Here is a 23,848-nt window from a genome sequence, read left to right on the forward strand (position 1 = left end):
AGCAGGCAGGTCAGAATTAATAAATGGCTAAATGGCTGGTGTGAGAAAGAGGGTTCCTTTTCATGGAACACTGGCACCAGTACTGGGACAGGAAGTATCGATGGGATGGGCTCCACCAGAACCGGGATGGGACCCGTGTCCTTGCAGAAAGGGCAAATAGGGAGGTGGCAAAGGCTTTAAACTAGCAAGATGGGGAAGGATCTACAAGAAACATAACCAGCCTAAATATAAACAAAACAGGAAAACAGAGCAAGCTGGGGGAAGTAGGAATGCCCAGTGAAAGGAGTCCCAGCTCTGACCTGATGTTAATGGTCTTACAAAGAATAAAAGTACAAGAAGTTCTGCCCCTTACAAGGCTAATCCGGAAATCTACAATCGTCTGGAACCCAGTGCAAATGGGTTCCCCCAAAACCCACCACCCCAGAGGAAATTAAGGCCACTATGTTCAATATAAAACAAGCGCATACTTCAACACACAGGACTTCGACCCAATGGAAGGTAGGCCAAGAAGCATAAAGGGCAAGGGAATCTCACCCCCTTCTCCCATTCAGAATGGTCCATTGTCCCCAGGCCCCTAAACCAGTTCCAAGAGAATGTGAACAGTCGCATACATTTATTTTTGATTTCAATAAACCATTACATAGCAATTTCTCCTTTGCATCATTCCAACTTACTGCCTCATTACTGGTTACAAATTCAGATTTCTTTGGAATTTTAATCATGAGTGGTGCAAGGTAACATGAAAGCCACATCAGAAGCACCAGCAACTGGGAGAGGATCAAACTGCACAATTAAACCACATTACTGCATCCAGCTGGCACATAGCGCTTGAGGTTACATGGCAGCAAGCCCTCACTAACCCACTAGGAATTTGTTCTCTATACTTTGTTAGTTAACTTATTTATTTCTCTCACAGGTTGGCTTCCTTCCTCCCACTGACCGCACTGCGGTGCAGGTAATTAAAAAAAAAAGCATACATACATCCAACCATGTCCCACACCAGGACTGAAGCAGATTAGCTTGTGTCACAAGTAGAAACATGGTCCACATCATGCATCAAATATTTAAAAGTTGTGCAGTTTGAGGAAATTAATAGTGACACCTGATATCACGGTTATCATGTGCAAGTGTATATGAATCTGTCTGTGTACTTGTGTATATTTGTGCTCATCAAGGAAAAGGATGACAGCTGGGGATAAGACTCATTTTTTAGTTAACACCCAGTGACCGTAAGGAGCACACTCAAGCCTGGCTAGCTAACATTTAATGCTAATTTTCTCCTCACTCCCAGCACTCTCCATTTCCCTCCACCACCAAATATACCCCAGAAAAGTGTCAACTCTGCCACCCCAACGTGTCATTTTCATATACATACTGTATACTTACAACCACAGTGCGAGATTGGCGAATTCCTGCTAACTATCAGTTAACCTTGTCCATAGGAATAGAACATTGTTGCCCTTATTTTCATTTCAGAACTGGCTTCCTACTACTTTAACCATTTGTACAATTATAATCCATTTATGTAAGAAGGACATCGCATGTCAGGAAGTAGCTTACAGCTAAAGATTATTTTTTAAAAGCCTCAGTTCGGTGAAGGCTGTAGGAATATTTCTACATGACAAAAAAAACCAGAAAGATCCACATATCTGTTTATTCAAATAATACCCGACTTGGTGAATAAGTTTCCTAACCCTAATAACGTACTAATCCCAATACTGTCTGTGCACCCCGACACTGTACGAGATGAAAAAGTTGTGCGTATTTCTCCATCAGTAAAGACAGCTTAATTCTCAGGACATGAAGTCATTCTAATGCAAAGGAAACAATTATTTGGTTTGAAAGGTATTGCTGAGTTTTCACCCGACTGAGTTAGCAGCGAGCTGGTCCCATGGTGCAATGCTTGGAGAACAGGACTAACGTCACACTGCACTGCAGAGTGGCGGGACAGGGGCTTAAGTTCTTGGTGCAAAGGTGCTTTTACGTTCCTAATTCTAGCTGGGCAGTTTGGAAGGAGGGGTGAGCAAGGCAGAAGAAAATGGAAAAGCAGTGAACCCTGGTACAAAGACATATCAATGGAAAAAAAACAAAATGGACTTAGTGTAAGTGCAAATACAACTTTTTCATTGTAAATTTATACCCAAGTCTAGAGGCAACAGTGATCTCCCAACACTAATTAACTATGCACCTCCAGCTTTGTGCCTAATGGGAACAATTGTGGAATTCAGAGTAATCTGGTGTTACTCTCCAAATTGTTTGAGATAGGACGGTTTGCCCCCTAGTTTTAAAGATGTAGTACCCGATTATTCTCTATACCCACTCTTACCCACAAAATTTTCTGATCTAACCCTACTTATTTTCTGAGCATTTTTCACGAGGAAAAGATACAAGTTTTGACAGCAGAAATACGTGTTACCGCTGTCAAGTTGCACACTTGAAGCTTGGTGTGGTCATGAGGAAACAAGTACTCCCAAAATCAGGCCTTCTTTAAGTATTTCTGCTGTAAAAACTGCAACATCTTCACAACAAAAGGTGTCAGAACAATTTTTTTTTTTAAAAACAGGATGGGTTTACCTTCTACCTAATGTTGCATAATTGTTCTCTTTTTGGACAGCGCATTTTTGTGATTAAGATAAAGAATTTAAATAGCAGGGAGTGAGATTTTTCAGTACTTCTTAATTGAGGACACTCCCAAATCAAGACAACATCTGTTAGAAGCGCACTAAAGTTTCTCTATTTGCGTTAGCAACATGCCTTAATACCAATCTCAGACCTAATGCTAATACAACAGTTTGACATTTCCAGCTCCCATACTAATCGATCTTTATGATTTATTTTAGTGTAACTGCCAGGTTAATACCAAATTATGAATGAGAGCTCAAAGCTGCTTCCCGCCCCACCGCCCCTCCCTTAAAGGAGATCAGAGATGAGTTACCCATGTTGATATGTTCATTCACTCATAAAATATCTGCAAAGTCTGACATGCCATACCCTTCCATCATAAACAATTCCTATAGAATTGCAATCTGTCCATAAAACATTTATATATGTTTTTTTTAAACTTCAAAAAAGGTTTAACAAACATTTAATATGATGAAAATGCGTATGACATATGTTGAGTATGTGTTTTTTTTAAAATAACTATTGAGTTTAAATGTCAAGTAGCAGCACACGAGGGTCTTCAACTGCAGCTTTAATTTTTCGGAGGAAAAATACTGCTTCTCTGCCATCGATCAAGCGGTGGTCATAGGTTAGGGCCACATACATCATTGGACGGATCACAACCTGCAATTAGAGGGAAACATGCATGAAGTGCTGACAGTTTGGATATGAGCTACACCTTTTAAAATGGAAATTTTGTGGCACCAGTTAATTCAATGTACTCGCCCGGCTATCACAAGCCCACCTCTGATGTAGGGCAACGCACTCACTCAGCTTTAAAGGTGCATCACCAATACAGGACAGCACCCTGACCCAGCTACTACAAGCCCATCATCAGTGGAAGGAAACCTGCCAACTGATCATCAAAGGCCCACCACAGTGCAAGGCAAAGCTCCTGCAGAGTTACTACTGGCACCAATATAGGACAATATACTGTTTCCCTGAAAACCTGTAGCAGGAGAAGACACTGTTTCTTCTATCGAGCACAGGCCTGGGCAATGTTTCTATTATCTAGTACTGGCTTGCCGCCTGCCCCAGTGCAGGGCAATGTAAAACCTCTCCAAATTGCTACTGATGTGGACAATAGTGCAAGGCAAAATTTCCATCTTTAACTCAACCCAATCCTCTGTTTTACCTCACTACAGCAAATCTGGGAACTGTTGGAGAACAACAGACTGAGGAGGGCGTTAGGAATGCAGTTTATTGACCTTGAGATCTAAACATACAATTTTAAATATCAAGTCATTTTCAACATAAATCCTTTCATGTGAAATTCTGAACATCAGCATGATTACAGCCAGGCCACAACACTGAAACCAATCAAATACAATACATTTCTCATGTGATTATTAGCTTGACTTGAGTTAAAGCCTCAAAAAACAAAATAGGCTCTTGTTCGGCAGAACTGTGAAAATCCATACTTCAACATCTCCAGCTGTGCCAAGACGACTATTTTTTTCCCTGCACAATACAACCCTTTACCTCAAGTACAACGAAGATCAGTTCGCTAAATCAAACTAGTGGAGCAGACTTATCAGGTAGATTTATGTGGCCAGGTAATTTTCTGCAGGCACGGTACAAAACCGTATGCTGTTCTGTATGTGTTCTACTTGTATAATTCCTGTAAATAAATTAGTCAGTCAAGTAGGAATCTGAACCCAGCTTGAATGTGATTTGTTGATAATATCTAGCAGGGTAGCTTGGAGAGAGATACAAGTGCAGCCTCCAAGAGGTCTCTGCAGAGTTAGTACAGATGTGAAGTCCGCGTACGGGAAGCGAGACAAAACTATTGCAAGCACCACAAAAATATCCTAAAAGTACATCACACCCCATGACAGGAAGAAGGTGCAATACTTTAAATCCTTTTAAAACACACGGGATTACTACACCTGAAACCAAAACGAGATATCACTCACCTGGCCCTTGATGGCAACTGGTCTGTCAAAGATACCGTGCATGCCTAGGATGGCAGACTGAGGGGGGTTGATAATCGGGGTTCCAAACATCGAGCCAAACACTCCTCCATTACTGATTGTAAAAGTACCTCCATCCATGTCTTCTATAGCCAGCTCGTTCTTACGGGCCTAGACCAACATAAAAGATATGTTAGGTCCTTCCAAGTGTGTCAGCTTCTTTCCTCATGTTATACAGCTTCTCTACCCTTACTCTCCCCCTCCTCTTGGGGTTCTTGCAGTGATGCAAAATTCAGTCCTGATTTTCTGTCCCTCCATACAAACCTTCCGTCGATTAATTTTCTTTATTACTCCTTTAAGTCTCATTTCCATTCTTTAAAAAGTACTTTGCTCCCATAGATTTATAATCAATTCTAGCTGTAATAATTAGACTTTTCACCTTGCTACAAAGGGCTTCAATTAGTCTGCTCTAATCCACAAAATGGATACACCCTACCCAACATATTAACACAGTGCCATTTGCATTTAAACAATTTGGGCACAAGTTGCAACAACGCCTAAAGATAAAAATGCAGCAAGACAGAACACTCAAGGCCTAAACCAACGAGTAACTAATAAAACTAGAAACACCTTAAGCTAACAAGTAACTAATAAAACTAGGAACAAACACCTTAAGCTAATGAGTAACTAATAAAACTATGAACAAACATCTTAAGCTAACAAGTAACTAATAAAACTAGGAACAAACACCTTAAACTAACGAGTAACTAATACTAGAATCAACACCTTAAACTAACGAGTAACTAATAAGAGTAGGATCAATCACCTTCTCTCCCAGCTCATTGATCGCTTTCTCAATGTCAGCATAGTTCATTGTTTCAACATTTCGGATTACGGGGACAACCAGACCCTGTGGACGAAAACAAATAAATCAACACCTTGCTTTTATATAATGCCTTTAATGTAGTAAATGTGCCAAGCTGCTTCACAGAGGATAATTAGGGAAAGTGACCGAATGCATAACATATCAGGGAAGAGAGATTTTTTTAACCTGACAAGTAAAGTCCACTCCTACCAATTCATTATTTTTTTTTTACTTCAAAAATGTGTGAATAATCCAGTAGTTCAGATTAAGACTCTTTGGTAAAAGTTTTTTTTTTTGCACGATTTAAATTTAAATTAAAAGGAGCAACAGAAAAAGAACTTGTGTTCTATAGCAGCTTTCATGTCCTCAAGATGTACTAAAGCATTTCACAGCCAATGAATCATTTTTTAATACTGGTCGCTGTTATAATGTAGGCAAATGCAGCAGCCGATTTATGCACAGCAAGGTCCAACAAATAGAAATGTGATAAATTAGCATATAATGTGTTTTACTAATGTTTGTTGAGGGATAAACATTGGCCAGGACATCAGGAAAATCCTCCATTCTTTCTTCAAATAATACATTTATCCTAGAAAGCAGATAGGACCTTGGTTTAACATCTCTTCAGTACTGCTGAGTGTTCCATCATTACTGCACTAGATGATCAGCCTAGATTATGTGCCCAATTCTCTGCAGTAAGGCTTGAACCAACAAACCTGAGAGAGGAGAACACTACACTGAGCTAAGAAGACACCATATTACAGGTCTCTTCAGACACACCCATTAACTAATAATGGGAGCATGAGGGAATAGGGAAAAATGTTCCCTTAATTTAGATAGGCACCCTAACATACCTGCTATTTCAAATAGGAGAATAAATTAGGAACACATTTATAATCATGACCCAATCACCTGATAAGATAAACCTGAAGGCCATTATTAACAATGGGATGGGGAAATACAGTGGACTCATTATTAAAAAATATAAATTTCTGAAAACTTATAGCTTGCATTCATTCCTCATTTCATAACCTTTCAATAGCCTGGATTTTTCATGTCAATTTATATGGATTTGAGCAAAATGTCTTAAGGACAACTTAAAGACATTTATGTGCTCCTAAATGATGTAAGGGCAGCTATATGTATAACTACTGGCATTTCTCAGTCATTCCTTGTTTTATTATGCTTTGAAATTACTAGTGTTAATGGCTATCTGTGAGGAGGTTTCTGTATAGAATATCCCCTCCAGTGATGGCGAGTACTGTCCGCAGCTTCCATCCATCTCACTGGATCATAGGAGAGGGGTTTTGTGACATCAAAGAGGTAATTCTAAACAAAATTTCTTGATTCCAAGCTGCCCCCGGGATTAGAATAATCCCACAGACATTTGCAAAACATATTCAAGAACAAGAGGCATTATCTCATTACTGCAACATTTTCTTTATTTTGGCATCCCAAATCTAATGCTGGCACTCCTGAAAATTGGATCTAGAACTCTGAATGGCCTCCTGCTTTCAAAATCCTTAGCAAATTGTAATTCAACCATGTCTATTACATTTAAATCATTGCTTACAATGCAACTGCATGTCTGGTTGCTATAACCAGAGGGCCAGCATTACTTCTTGCAGCTTAAATGTAAACTGAATTCATACAATATGCGGACGTATCTAAAAGCGCCATTTGATACATATTTTGCATGGAAAAATAAGTGAGCTCCCTGAACCACTTCAGCATACAAAACTTGTAGACTAACAGAAGGAAGTAACTCTTCCCTTCCCTCCCAGAAGAATCTTGCTGACTGCATCCAGAAAATTCTCAGAGATTATTCTGCAGTGACCATGAATATTGTACAATGCTCACCTTTGGTGTTGCTACAGCTACGCTGATGTCAACATAATCTCTGTAGACTATTTCCTTGGTTGTATCATCGATAACTAGACAGAAAAACACAAATTAAATCATTTTCATAAACTGAACTAGTGGCTGAATTGAGAGATAAAGTCATAACATTGCAATGGAATCAAGTGTTGGGGGCATGGTTTAACCATATTGCTGGAATGACTGCCTACTTGTGCAGTACAACCTAAATATTTAAATGCAGTAACTATTAACATCCTTTTCGTAATGTATTTTCTTTTGTAATTTTTTTTTAAAGTTTCTCCTCTTTCCGAGCATTTAAAAAATAAATTAAATCTCCCTGTGCCACTTCCCAGCTGGGGAGGCACAAGGGTCAAAGTGCTTTTAAGCATCACCCCAATAGCACTCTGCAACAACCCAACTCACCCTCCGATTTCTAGATTAAGCAGAGGCCTGGGAACAAGTCACCTCCCCTCTCACCAATTAAGAGTATTTGGCATGAAGAGGTTCGAGCAAGGAGAAAATATTTTTTATATTAGAAGCAACATCACCCTCAAGTTTATTTATTTATAATTATATATTTATATATTAAAAAAAAGAGATTGTATTTTACTTTATATTAATAAATAAGAAACAGACAAAAATGCTCTGCTACAACGTACGGTTTGAATCAGGTTATATTTTAATTTTCTCCAATTGAACATATTTATGGCCGTCTCCCCAAGGGTCAATCAAAATGAGAATAATTTGCCACTGTTCACGTTCATTAAAGGTTTCTCATTGTGAAACACTAGCAGCTTTTTTTATTTAAATAGGATGGGCAATTTTTTTCATATATACAAGAATGTGGAATTTGTCTGACAAATTCGAACATTTTAGCTTGAAACACAACTGATAAAATGCAAAAAAACACATTTGAAACAAATCAAATCCAAGTAAATAACTGCAATCAATTGGGTAAATATAAAAACTAGTTTATTGACCAACTCTTTTTTTAAAACTCCACTCACCAAGGGTCACTGAACTACCCCTTATTTAATATATTCTTGAAACTACAATTCCAGCTGCCAAGTATGGAATAGATTTGTGTTCCATTTGAGTTTGTTCCAATGAAATAGGTTAGAAAGGACCAGGGGACACAAATTTAAGTTGTATAAGGCTAGCTAGATCTATGTTAGATGTCAGAATGTGGTTCTTTTCCCAGAGAATAATGGACCTCTGGAACAGACTGCCATCTCATACGGTGGATGTTGATTCGCTGAATTCCTTCAAGTGAGAGCTGGACTAGTTTCTGGCTGGGGCAGACATCACCTCTTACAGAAGGTAGGTACTGCGGGGAATTCAGGGCCAGAGTGATCGCCTGGACTAGTTTTGATCCCCCCTAGATGGGTTGGAGAGGAATTGTCCAGATCCCACCCCCGTGCCCCCACAAATTGGCCTGGGTTTTTTAAATCTGGTTTTCCGCTTCTCCCAGGAGATCACATGGTTTTGGTGGGGTGGAGAGTATATATTGTGATATACACGATATCACAATTGGGTGGGACAGGCTCGATGGACCAGAGGTCAGTCAATATTTCCATGTTGGTAAGTATCACTGGTTTTACCATCATACCGTAGTGTTTTCTTAAAATCTGAAATGGACTTGAAACGTTGTTTTCTGCTCCAGTAGCTATTTTTGCAGAGCTCTGTCTCATTCTTGGTCTTTACTCACCAGCGTTTACTACCGGCTGATTCTGCAGTGCAAAACTGGATGCTTTGACAAATGCAGACATGAAACCTAGCTTCATGTTGTGCTTCTTGAGGAAGGTTTCTTTGTGCAAAGTTCTCATTTCCTGGATGTTGCTGTAAGGGAAAGGAAAAAGCAATGTGCCATCAAGAGTCTTTGAAACTAAACAGTCCCATAGAGCACAATTGTTAAAGGGATTTCCCAAGGAAGGCGGCACAGTGCCACTGTATGGCAGCGCTTCAATGGACTGTGCTGCCAAATGGCAGGAGGCAGATTTGTAACAACTACTCGCCACAAGGTATGCAAGATTCAATGGTCAATCACAAGTTCAAACTTAACTTTCTTTACTTCTGTGTTTTCATAAACAAAAATCCAAGCGCTGGGTGCTTCTAAATAGTCCACACACACAAATGATAGAGGGTTTAATTAAAAGTGGAGGCAAGTACTTTAAAAAATGTGAAAGTTATGAGACCAAATGATAAATGAGATTGATAGCAGAGAAGAGTGACTAGGTTGATTTAAGCAGAGTCACGAGAACAGACCCTCAGAACAAAAAGCAAAAAATTGCCTTTGCTGGAAACAATCAGATTGCAAACAACTTGCATTTATATTGTGCCTTTACTGGAGAAAACAGGCAGTGAGCATCTGTGGGGAGAACAGATACGCCAATGTTTGAGGTGTAAACACTTCATCTGAACCCACTGTAAATCATCAGTGGCCTTTTGAAGGGAGGATGTCCAATGCTGCATATTCCAAATGTAGCCTCATTAATTGATTGCAGTTAGAATAAGTTCTTTTTGACATTTCAATCAAATGTCTGAGATATATCCTAGTACAGCGGGTAGCCTTGTGTGATTACCCTTGCTTCTTATTGAGTAATAAATAGTCAGACCTAAATAATTTGGGACCTGAAACATTTACTTATCTGTTCCCTCTACAGTTGCTGACTGCCTGCTTAGTATTTCTAGCATTTTCTGTTTCCCCCCCCCCCCCCCAGAATTGTACTTGTTTTCATTAAACAAAAGACAATGGAGGGAACATAAGAATATAAGAAATAGGAGCAGGAGTAGGCCCCCTCGGGCCTGCTCCGCCATTTAATATGATCATGGACTCAGCTCCACTTCCCTGCACGCTCCCCATAACCCCTTAAATCCCTTATCGGTTAAGACATTGATATATTTTTTTAAATAGGGAATGGTTAACATTATTGCCAGCTGGTTATTTAGCTCAGCCTATGTGGACAAGTACAGAATTAGTAAGATTTGAGACGAGAAGGAGTTTCCTCTCTTCCCCCCCCCCGCCAATCCCCAAGGAAATTATCCATAAACAGAACTGGCTCTCAACTAAAGTTCCATAGTGATTAACAGCATTAAAGAGCCGCCGGGTAAATGGCTGGTTAGGAACAGAATTGAGGGCGACGTGGATATGTACATATAGAGAGATGGCCAAATGTGTAGCATATACCGTGGTCCCGAAGCCGTTGAAAAGTATCACGTAAAAGGAAGTCTTTTCTTTTACAAGTTCTACTTCCTCTGTTGTTCTTTTCATGGTGCTAATGTTTTTCCCTGTTTTAAGTTCTGCACAATTATTTTGTTATTTTTGTTCGTGCCCTTTATTATAATATTAATTTGAAGTAGACAACGATCAATGGAACGCAAGCATTCATCTGCTTTTATGTCACGGTGGGCTGCTCAATTCGAAGCACAGCATCTGCCTCCATTTGCTACTTCACTTATGTTATTATTAAACAGTTATTATTAGCTCTTATTTTTCATCAATGACTTTCAATTTCACTCAACAAACATTTACTCAGAGCCAACTCAACCCTTACATTAACAAGACTACTTACCTCGTATCTCCCATCACTAAATATCATGTTAAGCTTTTGTGAAGAGGAAGTTGAATAGCATTTTCCATGCAAAATACTTATAGCCCAGCACAAAGCTGTGCGTTTGATAGCATTGTGCAGTGTTGATTATCATCTGAATGGCTTCCATTATTTTTTGAACTACTTTATTTTTTATGTCACAGTACTGAAATCATCTTAAGGCTTTCAATTCATACACGGTCACCCAGCACTGTAATTTCCATCCGTTTGACCAGAGCAGAATTGTTGCCTCTTGCTGCACAGCTGTTTTCTGCCACACAATGAATTGCACTGTACTTCAGCTTTTCCAGCTCCTCGAGACAAATCTCCATGACCTTGTCACCCACGTGCATTACTCTGGTGACAGCCGCTCACCATGAGGGATACATCTTTACAGCTCCACTTAGGATTTGTCTTGTTTCTCATCTCTTCACCAAAGCTTTTCCTTCCAGGTGCCGCTGGGATAGTAATGGGATAAATTCTATCACCAAACTCTCCAGTGCTCTTATTACTGCTCCTCTGCAAGAGAAGCAGGCACAGGCGCAACGCAGGAGGAAAAGAGGGGTGTTCACAAAAATTCTTCTCTTTTCATAGATAGCTAACCAAAATGTGACAGAAATTTGTTATTAGCAATAATATACAATATGATCTGAACTAAAGTACAGCTTTACCACAATTTGACCTGTCACACTATTAAATTATATTTCATTGTGTTAAAAGACTTGGATTTATATAGCGCCTTTCATGACCACTAGACGTCTCAAAGCGCTTTATAACCAATGAAATACTTTTAGTGTGCAGTCGCTGTTGTAATGTAGGAAAATGAATCCTATAGGTAAAAATTATAAAATCATTAGATTTCACAAATCAGTGGATACAGGTACATCAACTGTAAAAGTCATAATTACCATCTAGACTTTCCTTTATAACTGTACTAGCTGAAGGAAATAGTGCAAAGATTGTTTATTCAAACTACATACTCAGGCCCATATTTTAACGGGTGGGCAGGAACAGTGCAAGCAAACCCCGAAGCGTACGACACACCCGGAAGTGATGTTCAGGCCCAGTCTATTTTGACTGGTAGGCCTCATTTCTGAGATTGGCAGGCTGGTCGGCCCATTGAATGGGCTGCAGGCCACCCTCACACATGACGCAATTTCCAGTGGGAGTCCCTGCTCGCAGCTGGCGAGTCACAGCACATGTGAATGGATAGTAGTGGCAGGGACAGCCTAAGTGATGACACACCGGAGAAGTTCGTCCTCTCTTAGCTTGGCTCAGCAGAACAGAAATGTGGAACTCCGGGTCCAGCTCTGAAAAAGAAAATGCTCAGGACACACCAGCAAATGTATGAGATATTGGCAGCTTTGACCATACTGAGGGGAAGGGTTGAGGAGTCCACTTCCAGCATGTGGGGTGCTGTCACAGGGCATTTTCATTCTTCAATTTACCCTGGACCACGGGGCTATCTACAGGAACAATGCAATCGGGCCCTCACAATAAGAGACTATATCACTAGCCTTTGCAGCTTTCATGCAAGCTCAGACAGCTACTTTCATACTCTGGGCTCCAACATCTGCTTCACCTTGGAGATACTGCGATTTTTGAATGCGTTAAAATGAAAAAGAATCAGGGCAATTTATTGCATAACAGCACAGACTTGCATAGAAACATACAAACATAGAAAATAGGTGCAGGAGCAGGCCATTCAGCCCTTCTAGCCTGCACCGCCATTCAATGAGTTCATGGCTGAACATGAAACTTCAGTACCCCCTTCCTGCTTTCTCGCCATACCCCTTGATCCCGCTAGTAGTAAGGACTTCATCTAACTCCCTTTTGAATATATTTAGTGAATTGGCCTCAACTACTTTCTGTGGTAGAGAATTCCACAGGTTCACCATTCTCTGGGTGAAGAAGTTTCTCCTCATCTCGGTCCTAAATGGCTTACCCCTCATCCTAAGACTGTGACCCCTGGTTCTGGACTTCCCCAACATTGGGAACATTCTTCCTGCATCTAACCTGTCTAAACCTGTCAGAATTTTAAACGTTTCTATGAGGTCCCCTCTCATTCTTCTGAACTCCAGTGAATACAAGCCCAGTTGATCCAGTCTTTCTTGATAGGTCAGTCCCACCATCCCGGGAATCAGTCTGGTGAATCTTCGCTGCACTCCCTCAATAGCAAGAATGTCCTTCCTCAAGTTAGGAGACCAAAACTGTACACAATATTCCAGGTGTGGCCTCACCAAGGCCCTGTACAACTGTAGCAACACCTCCCTGCCCCTGTACTCAAATCCCCTCGCTATGAAGGCCAACATGCCATTTGCTTTCTTAACCGCCTGCTGTACCTGCATGCCAACCTTCAATGACTGATGTACCATGACACCCAGGTCTCGTTGCACCTTCCCTTTTCCTAATCTGTCACCATTCAGATAATAGTCTGTCTCTCTGTTTTTACCACCAAAGTGGATAACCTCACATTTATCCACATTATACTTCATCTGCCATTCATTTGCCCACTCACCTAACCTATCCAAGTCACTCTGCAGCCTCATAGCATCCTCCTCACAGCTCACACTGCCACCCAACTTAGTGTCATCTGCAAATTTGGAGATACTACATTTAATCCCCTCGTCTAAATCATTAATGTACAATGTAAACAGCTGGGGCCCCAGCACAGAACCTTGCGGTACCCCACTAGTCACTGCCTGCCATTCTGAAAAGTACCCATTTACTCCTACTCTTTGCTTCCTGTCTGACAACCAGTTCTCAATCCACGTCAGCACACTACCCCCAATCCCATGTGCTTTAACTTTGCACAATAATCTCGTGTGGGACCTTGTCGAAAGCTTTCTGAAAGTCCAAATATACCACATCAACTGGTTCTCCTTTGTCCACTTTACTGGAAACATCCTCAAAAAATTCCAGAAGATTTGTCAAGCATGATTTCCCTTTCACAAATCCATGCTGACTTGGACCTATCATGTCACCATTTTCCAAATGCGCTGCTATGACATCCTTAATAATTGATTCCATCATTTTACCCACTACTGAGGTCAGGCTGACCGGTCTATAATTCCGTTTTCTCTCTCCCTCCTTTTTTAAAAAGTGGGGTTACATTGGCTACCCTCCACTCGATAGGAACTGATCCAGAGTCAATGGAATGTTGCAAAATGACTGTCAATGCATCCGCTATTTCCAAGGCCACCTCCTTAAGTTCTCTGGGATGCAGTCCATCAGGCCCTGGGGATTTATCGGCCTTCAATCCCATCAATTTCCCCAACACAATTTCCCGACTAATAAAGATTTCCCTCAGTTCCTCCTCCTTACTAGACCCTCTGACCCCTTTTATATCTGGAAGGTTGTTTGTGTCCTCCTTAGTGAATACTGAACCAAAGTACTTGTTCAATTGGTCTGCCATTTCTTTGTTCCCCGTTATGACTTCCCCTGATTCTGACTGCAGGGGACCTATGTTTGTCTTTACTAACCTTTTTCTCTTTACATACCTATAGAAACTTTTGCAATCCGCCTTAATGTTCCCTGCAAGCTTCTTCTCGTACTCCATTTTCCCTGCCCTAATCAAACCCTTTGTCCTCCTCTGCTGAGTTCTAAATTTCTCCCAGTCCCCGGGTTCGCATGAACCTCTTGTGATCAGATACGAGCTGCATATTTATGAAACAAAATCCCTGTTCCTGGCTGGTCATGACGTGCCCTGATGTACAGCCAATTGCGTCCTCCACTCAGGCATAGCAGCGAAGTCCAAGGCCCTCTCATTTTGACCGTTTCCACCTTTCTCAAGCTGATGCACGGGCTGACTGTGGCAAATAGTGCATCCATAACCTGCCTGATGCACTTGTGGGTAACAGACTGAGATACCTTTGAGATGTCCGCTACTGCAGCCTGGAAGGATTCAGAGACATAAAAGTTGAGGGTGGTGGTTAATTGTACGACCACTGGCATGGCATGGTCCCCCGGCCCAGCAGGACCTCCTCTAAGAGACTTCAGAGGTCAGCAACTACCTGCACGGATAACTCAGCCTCCTGAGCCACTGCTCCTCAGTCAGGTCCAGGAAGGTGACCCTTGGTCTGTGTACCGTGAGCTCACTGACCTACATTGGCTTCTGATCCAGCAACATCTCGATTTTTACATTTTCAAATCACTCCATGGCCTCACCCCTCCCTGTCTCTGTAACCACCTCCAATCCTACAACCCTCCGCGATATCTGCGCTCCTCCAATTCTGGCCTCTTGTTCCAATTTTCTTGGCTCCAACAATGGCACCGTGCCTTCAGCTGCTTTGGCCCCAAGCTCTGGAATTCCCTCCCTAAACTTCTTCCGCCTTTTTCTCCTCGTTTAAGGCCTACCTAACCTGTCATATATGGTTCGAGGTCAAATTTTGTTTGATAAACACCTATGTTCCCTGTAATTTTTTTTGGCCTTGCACGGCTCCTTTAAGGGGCTGCACGTGCCCTTCAAAATACCGCACATGCGTGGCTTTTATACTGAAATGCCGGCAAGCCGGCTGCACGGGTTCCCTGGAGCGGTGTGTGGCCGCGCACCTTACAGGGAATTCTAATAATCACTCCTGTGAAGCGCCTTGGTATGTTTTACTACATTAAAGGTGCTATATAAATGTAAATTGTTGTTGCATTGGACCACCAATAACCGGTCAAGCAAACGAGATAATGAAAGCCACTACTTTATCACAGCCTCATTTACATATACCAGTCCATTTCTGGGTGCGCTTCCAGCATGCGGCAGACATGACCATTGGAAAATCAGGTGGGCACAAGAGTAGATGTAGATCTAGCATATCACCCACCCCAGTACTGCCTGAAAACTGGGCATTACAAAGAGGAAAGTCCAGCCTTTAGAGTGGGGAAAGGAACTGAGATATAAACATGTCAAAAATAAACTACTGGAAGGGGGAAGATAACGTCCACCTCACTATCCTCACCACCACCCCACTCCCCTTCCACCCAGGCTGGAACTGAGATACTTGTTAACATAAATCCCAAACACAACTTACATGCATAGCAGAACCACAATAGATTTTTGATCAGACTTTGCCATCTTCAGAATAATTTAAAGGTGGCACCAACAGGATAGGACAATACATATTTATATTGTAGATATAGACATACATACACACACACCACATAGCAAGGTGCAGTTTGCAACCAGTTTCTCAAGACGAGTTCCTGATCTCAACGGTCTTCATGAAACATCAGAGACGAGGACCACTCACAGGAGGTAGAGAAAAATTAGAGGGGGGGGGGGGGGGGGGGGGGAAGTCAGTCTACACTATGTTCCTACATAACTTCTAATGGTCATCAGCAGAACAGCAATGGTAAAGGGGAGGGAGCATTTCAACTGAATTATGGCATTCCTTGTATGGTAACTAGAAAACATGGAAATAGCTACTTTATGGGAAAAAAGACTTAATTGGCAGAAGAATTTATTAACTGGTTCCGATGCACAGTTGCTGAGGAGCTCTTGCCAAGAACCAGAATGATTTGTTTTCAGTCTTCCTTTCCTGATCCTGTACTAGAGACACTAGACGTGTTACAATTACAATTATTTAATGCACATTGTTGGGCACAGCAGCTGCACTCTGCACCTAACCCATAGCATAACTGACCTTGGAGCACCTGATACTGACATTTGGCATCAAAAGTGGAAGAGTGCTCCAACCTCCAGCACTGAACTGAAATCTTAAACTGTCCGGTGAAGACAGAATTCCCTGGAGATATTGACAGTGACAGTGTTAAAACAGTGAGAATCTGTATTTCAAATGAAACCAGCAACGAAGCAGTTAAAGGCCAGTGAAAGTGGATAGTGTGCTCACTGACCCGATAAAAGGTGTCTATGTCTATGTTTTCCCCTTAACCCTGTTTGTTTTCCTGCACTTAAGCTCATTAACTCTAGGATTACTTCCCTAACACCATTATGCGTCCCCAAGATGCAAGAACCACAAGAAAAGGAGCCAGGAATGATAAAATCTTCTAGTCTAACTATATCAAAATTTCATTGCCTCATCATTAAACTGCTTTCATTTGAAGCCCTGGTTTCTCCCTGGGGGGTTTATCTCTCTCCCCCATCTCATCCCTCCTTCTCTTCAGTCTCCAGGCAGATGTTAGTCTTGTAAAGTGCATTCTTCGCTAATCTATTTAAGTAGGTATTATTACAGCGCACAACACTATCCTGAAGAGCTGTAAACCAAAACTGGCATATTAGCCCTTAAAAGAAATGTTAAAAGCATCATTTCCAGCACAAGAGACAAATATTTTCCTTTAAATTAATATTGCACAGTCTGTCCATCTTGCAACAAAAGCACATTACGAACAAATATTTACACGAGGTTGTCTTTAAGTGGAGATGATGTTTCAGTTTGCTAAGGGGTTTAAATGGAATTTGGAAAGAAATTTCCTAATGGTAGCTCAAGATGCAGCCTCAGTTGCTTTCAATTAAAAAACAAATACTCTGCCAGCAAATCTTCTCTTTGTTTAGCTTTGAAGGTTTTCACAAGAGCTCTGCAATTAATTCAATATAGAGAAAAGGTTTGGGGAGGGGGGCGGGGGAAAGAGAAGAGAGGAGGAAGAAGAGGAGAAAGCAGCAAGATTGAGGACTAGAATAGAACATGGGGAAGGACCATGATTGGTGGACCATGATTGTGCCCTGAAGTGGTGGTCCATGGGTTTGTGGCAGTGATTAACCATACACTGAGTTTGTCAATCCCAGTTGTACTACCATAGGGGAGGAATAACTGGAGGGTGGGCCTTCCTGCAACTGGCTGGTTCTAGACATGCACTAGCAGAGGCTAATAGAATTTGGCTATGAATAGTTGTGACATGGGGAGACCCGGGAAAGGGTTAAGGGGAAAAAAATACCATAAGTATGTCACTCACTATCCCTCCTGCTCCCTAACACAAAGTAACAAGTTTTCTACATCTCTTTCCAAAGCAAACAAGGAACAAGTTTAGGCTGTTCTGACTCATGCCTGTAGATGAGTCACAATGTACTGGTTCCCACTGCCTCACTGAACAGGGTGGGAACATCTCATTACATCACTGTTCTTGCAGAAGACTTTCTAAGCCCGTTAAGAGATTTCAGTGCCTAAACTCAAGCTAAAACATGCTTAAAAGAATACTTTTATATTCTATCTTCCCTGATAACGCAAATGCGGCACACAAAACAATACGACAATAGTGACAGCTCCGGGCATGGCTCTTGTTATGCTGACTGTAGCTGTCTAATGCATCTTACCCCATGTCAATTTCATTGAAGGTTGTCAACATGGCACAGGTATTCTGAGCCTCCTTTAGCCGCTGTGCAATTCGCAGTCGCATTCTGTTTATTTTAACCTACACACAAGTCAATTACAAAATTAGTCTATATTACACAAACTTGATCTTCAAGGCTATTGTCTAATCAAGAGGTTCAAATAGATTATATACAGAATACCTGGAAGTGATTACAATCAATGTTTTGACATCAGGTTATTATTCCTTATTCTAATATACACAATACAATATCCTCTCAACATGACAAATAAAGAACCAGGATATCTGAATGTCCACATACAATATGTCAAGCTTGTGTTTCTGGTGATTGTGTTAAAGAGTCAATACTCGTCGATTATTCCACAGGCAGTGTTGTACCATTATTAACTGTTGTGGTCAGAGCAAGCATAGAAAGGAACATGCCAATCCTCAAATATCTTGCATCACTGTCTCCTATCCGACTATTAAAATTTATGTGCAGAATAATAGAATTCTGGGAGTAATAGAATCGATGTTCCCTCTAATTTCGTTTGGCGCCATGCGGCCATGCAGCTTACAGGGAACACTGAACAGGATACAATATAATTGGGGTTAAATGATGGTTAATATCAACCCATTGAATATATTCAAGAGGGTGTTAGATATGGCCCTTACGGCTAAGGGGATCATGGGGTATGGAGAGAAAGCAGGAAAGGGGTACTGAGGGAATGTTCAGCCATGATCTTATTGAATGGTGGTGCAGGCTCGAAGGGCTGAATGGCCTGCTCCTTCACCTATTTTCTATGTTTCTATAATTTCCCATATCCAAAGCGTGAATACTTTTGGACAATATTGGGGTAAAGGTAAAGAATTAGTACATGATTACAAGATTTTGCATAGTGGCAAACTGTAATGACCATTTTCAACTTTCCAGAATTACATTTCCTACCCTGTCCCTAGAAAGCTAGAAATTCCCACAGCAAAACTTGTACATCAGTACCCAGATCTTTGTATTATTTCCCCATAAATTCCTTAGGCCTTGCACCCCTAAAAGCGATAAGCTCAGGACTTCACACCTGAAGACATGACGGTGAGTCAACTACAGATGGCGTACCTGACAGTGTCTCCTCCTCTTGTCTGGAGATGTTTAGCCTCCTTTTGACACCACTCCACAACAACACACTTGAGATAAGAAGCGCAGCAACGTGGAATCAAATCTACGGCACACTACTATACGGAGACTCAGATGAGCCAACCCTGTGCTATTCTTGTGCCATGTAGCAGCGAATTCAGGAGCAGCTTACCCACCTGCCCTCTAAGCTCAGAAGAACAGAACTTACCACTTTTTAAAAAATAAAAGATATATTAAATTTGGTGTATGGCAGTTACATATCAGTCCACAGATAACACTTTGGTAAATATAAAACACGGTCTACTAGTCAATTCAAACATATAGCAGATTGTAACCGACATCAAACAGTTTGATTTACTGCTTCATACCTACCCTATGCTCCGATCTGGCACCTTTCAGTCCCACATCTGAAGTTGCGGCCAAGTGTCCAATAGGGGCGGCAGTAGGCTTCACTGCTGACACTGGAACAAAAACAGAACACGAGGCGATGTTAGGAACTAGATGTGTAAAAACTCACATTTATATCCTATTCATATCATCTCCTATTCTGTAGATGCCTCTGGCAAAACCCCATTTAAACAAGATAAGAGGATTATCTGCCAACAATGTAACCGTCGCAGCCATTATGCGCACACAATAGAGAAATAGGACAACAAGTGCACTAGTTAGAAGTCACTGATCCATGACTGTAAAGAATATGTTAGAAACATTGCCAAGTACAGCAAAAGGATTGCTGAACCATCCAAGATTAATAACAATCTATTGTTTCCACTGTTTTCTTCGTTGCGTCAGCTTGACTTACTCGATAGCACACTTGCCTCAGAGTCAGAAAGTTGTGGGTTCATGCCTCACTCTAGGGCTTGGGTGCATAATCTAGGCTGCTAGTCCAGTGTAGTGCTGGGAGAGTGCTGTATTGTTGGAGGTGCTGTCCTTCAGATAAGACAAGGCCCCATCTGCCTGCTCGATGTGAAAGATATCACTGCTTGAAGAGGAGATTGCCTTGTGCCCTGTCCAATATTTCTTCTTTGATCAATGCCACCAAAAACACTCATTTAGTGTTGCTTGTGGGATCTTGCTGTGCACATGGCCAACATATTTGCCTACATAACAAGTCACTTCAATTCAATGCACTTAAAGGAGCTTCAAGACATTTGAGGTATAATACAAGCCTTTTTTGAGGCCAAGATCAGATCAACCATGATCTTATTGAATGGCAGAGCAGGCTTGAGGGGCCAAATGGCCTACTCCTGCTCCTAATTCTTATGTTCTTTTTAAATGCAAATCATTATGATTTTACTCACCGGGTTTACTATCCATGGCCTGCATATTTACCGGTGGCACGGGAGGCATTGTGGTAGGAATGGCCCCTGCTGTGGCTGCAGGTGGTGGAGGTGCTTCTGGTTTGGGGGCAGGAGCAGCCGCTGGTTTGGGCTTTGCAGCACCAGCTGGAAAAGCAAAAAATAATAAAAGCGCGCATTGTAAACCAGGTTTAAGCTGTGATTTCTCCAAAACATTATATACAGGAGAACCTACCTTCTGTCTTCCGGAGTTTGAAGAGAGGGAGTCCTCCTTCCACTCTACCCCCATCAGGGACCAGGAGCTCCTCGATGACACCAGCATGTGGAGCAGGAACCTGCACAGATGTCTGAAAGAAAGAAGAATTAATTTCAAAAACTACGACCTCGCAACATGCATTTCACAGTTGGCAAGGAACTCATCCACTTCCTTTACAATGCTGGTTGTCATTTGGGAGGTAGCAGTAACTTAAATGATTAGCACTCAGAATGAGAGAGAATTCTAGGTGGCCCAGAAATTAGATTTGAGGTCAATGGAAAATTAACAATCCATGGCACGATGATGACACAGTACTGTTTGCAGATGCAGAAAATGGATCAAATGGATTGCGATGAAATGCTAAAATGGCAAAGTAAATGCTAATCACAAAGAAGTTCACCCAAAAATTGACTTGTGTAAATATCTGCTATCTTGCACACTCCAATAATAATCTGTGTCCAAAGTGATGAAGAAGTTGAAGACAATGATTGTAAGAGGCATTTAACAGCGTGAATCTTGTAATAGGAAGTGGAATGGTTAAATGTTGTGTTTGGGTTACAGCATTGTAGATATGAAAATTGAACCTTGAATGCATAAGTAATGTGGTGACTGGGGCAACTGAATTATCGCCCTACAGATGTATGCTGAAAATTAGCTGGACCAGAAGGATGACTGATGAGAGTTCTCGAAAAAGGGAGAACTGATGAGGTCGGTAAGAAAAAAATGATATTATTAAAGGTAATTTTACAAAATCTCACTCCCAGTGGGAGTCTTAATGAATAGATCATGGTGACCATGCATCTGAAAACCTCGTACTTGTTCCCTAATGTGAGCATAATTTTGTAAATTTACCCGATAGCAAACATTTTTATTTGGAGGGGGGGGGGGGGGGAAGGGGGTTGGGGTCGATCACAAAGAAAGTTGTTGATGTTGATACTCTCTGAAAGAATCGGTAGTAATAGTTTCAGGCGACAAAGAGAAAAGTGGCTAGGTGATGTGAAAGAACAAGCTGGTGTAGCAAAAGGGCTGATACCATCAGAAAGCTCAGTGTTGTAGAGACCAGAAAGAATACAATTCTCTGGTTGATAACATCCAGGGAAGACAAAACAATCAAATGTAAATTCAGCAAGGCTGCGTGCCAAGAGAATCACTCGACAGGAGAACGAGTCAATGATAAGGCTACAAGATGAGATGGCCAATACTTGGAGCCCTGCTTTCGTCTAGCAGACCTCCAAGTAGAGTGCATCCTCGCCAAATTTTCCCTTGAGTGTCTTTTCCACTCAAGTTTGGCAACTAGGACAGTCTATTCTGACCACTACTTAGCAACAAGTCAGCATGTATTTTAAAATTCACCAATTTACGCAAAGGACCAATACAGATGTCATCTCAGTCACCTCCACAGAGCTGCTTGGCTTGGCTAATTTTCATCTTCTAAAATGTTGGTTCTCTATGGGGCTGTACCAACAATGCTGGAAGTAGGATTTCTTACGTGGACAAGAGAGTTCAGGAACAATTTGATAACAAAAAGGTGGGAGCCTTTGACAATGGAATTATTCCCTTTTTACAAAGGTAGCATTTTATTACACAGTAATCTAGTCCTGGATTCCCACTTTCTGAAATTTCAGAAAGCGAGGACTTTGTTTTTTAAGCACCTTCTGTAAAACCTGCTACATAAACAGACTGCCTTTGTTTTTTTATTTAAAAAACAGTTTTTCTTGAAAAATGTATAATTTCTTCACATGGACGAGGAAGGCTGAATTTGCTGATCTCCACCAGGTTGGTGTTGGGAGTGCTATAATTGCTCTCAGCTTTCCAGTGCTGCAGTTAGAAGAAAGGGTGGGAGGAAATCAGCTAGGTTTCCCATTGCTATTCAGCTACCCTGCTTACAAGTGAACGAGGAAGTGGGCAAGGAAAGGAAGTGGTCCGGCTGCGTTCGTTCCAATGGTCAAATAGCCTGCCAGCATTCACTGCCCAGGTTAATGGAAACAAATTGCAGTATTGGTCAACATGTGCAGAATGAGGGGAGAAAGATTTAGAAACTTTTCCCTGTCCAAACAAATTTTATGTTTATTTCTCTACTAGTCGTGGGGAAAAAAATCAAATGTATTTACTGTTTACTTGCATCACCCAAACCTAAAACCATCATCATCACAGGCAGTCCCTCGGACAATGATGACTTGCTTTCACATGAGTTCACAGATGTTTCAATGAAGGACCCGATATTCCAGTCCTGAACTCCAATTGAGGGGGCGGAAGATGCCTGTGCGTGGATTTTTTTTAACGTGTGGTGACCGTTGCACATCAGCCACCACACAGGCTTGACAGAGCTAGGCCTTTATCCAGTGGCAAGGGTTGACCTGGACGACTGGAGACCTGCTCTGCTGCATGGACCTTGTGCGCGCGCATATCGCTGCCCCTAGGCCCTCGGCTCTTCTGGGCCCCAAACCCTCATTCACCGCACCTCCGCCACAATCTCTCGCTGCTCCTCCGCCACAAACATTCGGCGCATCTCCGCCACGATCCCTCACCACTCCTCCGCCACAAAAACACTCGCCCCACCTCCGCCACGATCTCCCGTCATACCCAACATTCGCCGAACCTCCATCCATCAAATCTCAGCCACAATCCCTCATCACTCCTCTGCCCTCAATCTAGCAAGGGCCACCACCCTCTTACCCTGCCTTCTATGACCCCCCCCCCCCCCACCCCACCATCTCCAAAACTAACCAATCCCACCTCCCTTTGCTGCACTTCAACTCAACTGGTACCATCTTTTTCTATTGTCCCAGTGAGCTATTTATTTTATCTGACGAGATTTATCAGCAAGGTTAGTGATATTACTGGCAGATGTAGGAGTTAAAGAGTCAATGATTACTGCCAGTAACTAGAGGAAACATAACAGAAGTAACTCGATCTGGACTGTCCTTGTGTACATTCATTCATTTAATTTCACTTTTGAATGATTATAATATAAAACATTGAGGTTAATAATTTCCATCTAATTTGTGAGTAGAATAGG

At 41.6% G+C, this 23,848-nt stretch overlaps 1 protein-coding gene across 1 annotated transcript in view; it reads right to left on the bottom strand.

Moving 5' to 3' along the window:
- Positions 1–598: 598 nt before the first annotated feature.
- dlst (dihydrolipoamide S-succinyltransferase) overlaps positions 599–23,848 on the bottom strand; it is a 69,029-nt gene continuing 45,779 nt past the window's right edge. Inside the window, exons 7-15 of the mRNA XM_070879575.1 lie at positions 20,809–20,920; positions 20,577–20,720; positions 19,648–19,736; positions 18,148–18,245; positions 9,008–9,138; positions 7,300–7,373; positions 5,401–5,484; positions 4,578–4,745; positions 599–3,285 (exon numbers count right to left, since the gene is read on the bottom strand). Of these exons, the coding sequence (XP_070735676.1) occupies positions 3,151–3,285; positions 4,578–4,745; positions 5,401–5,484; positions 7,300–7,373; positions 9,008–9,138; positions 18,148–18,245; positions 19,648–19,736; positions 20,577–20,720; positions 20,809–20,920 (1,035 nt within the window). The 3' untranslated portion in view covers positions 599–3,150. The remainder of the gene's footprint in view (positions 3,286–4,577; positions 4,746–5,400; positions 5,485–7,299; positions 7,374–9,007; positions 9,139–18,147; positions 18,246–19,647; positions 19,737–20,576; positions 20,721–20,808; positions 20,921–23,848) is intronic.

Source organism: Pristiophorus japonicus, chromosome 4 (genome assembly GCF_044704955.1).
Source record: "Pristiophorus japonicus isolate sPriJap1 chromosome 4, sPriJap1.hap1, whole genome shotgun sequence".
In the NCBI taxonomy this organism is placed as follows: domain Eukaryota; kingdom Metazoa; phylum Chordata; class Chondrichthyes; family Pristiophoridae; genus Pristiophorus; species Pristiophorus japonicus.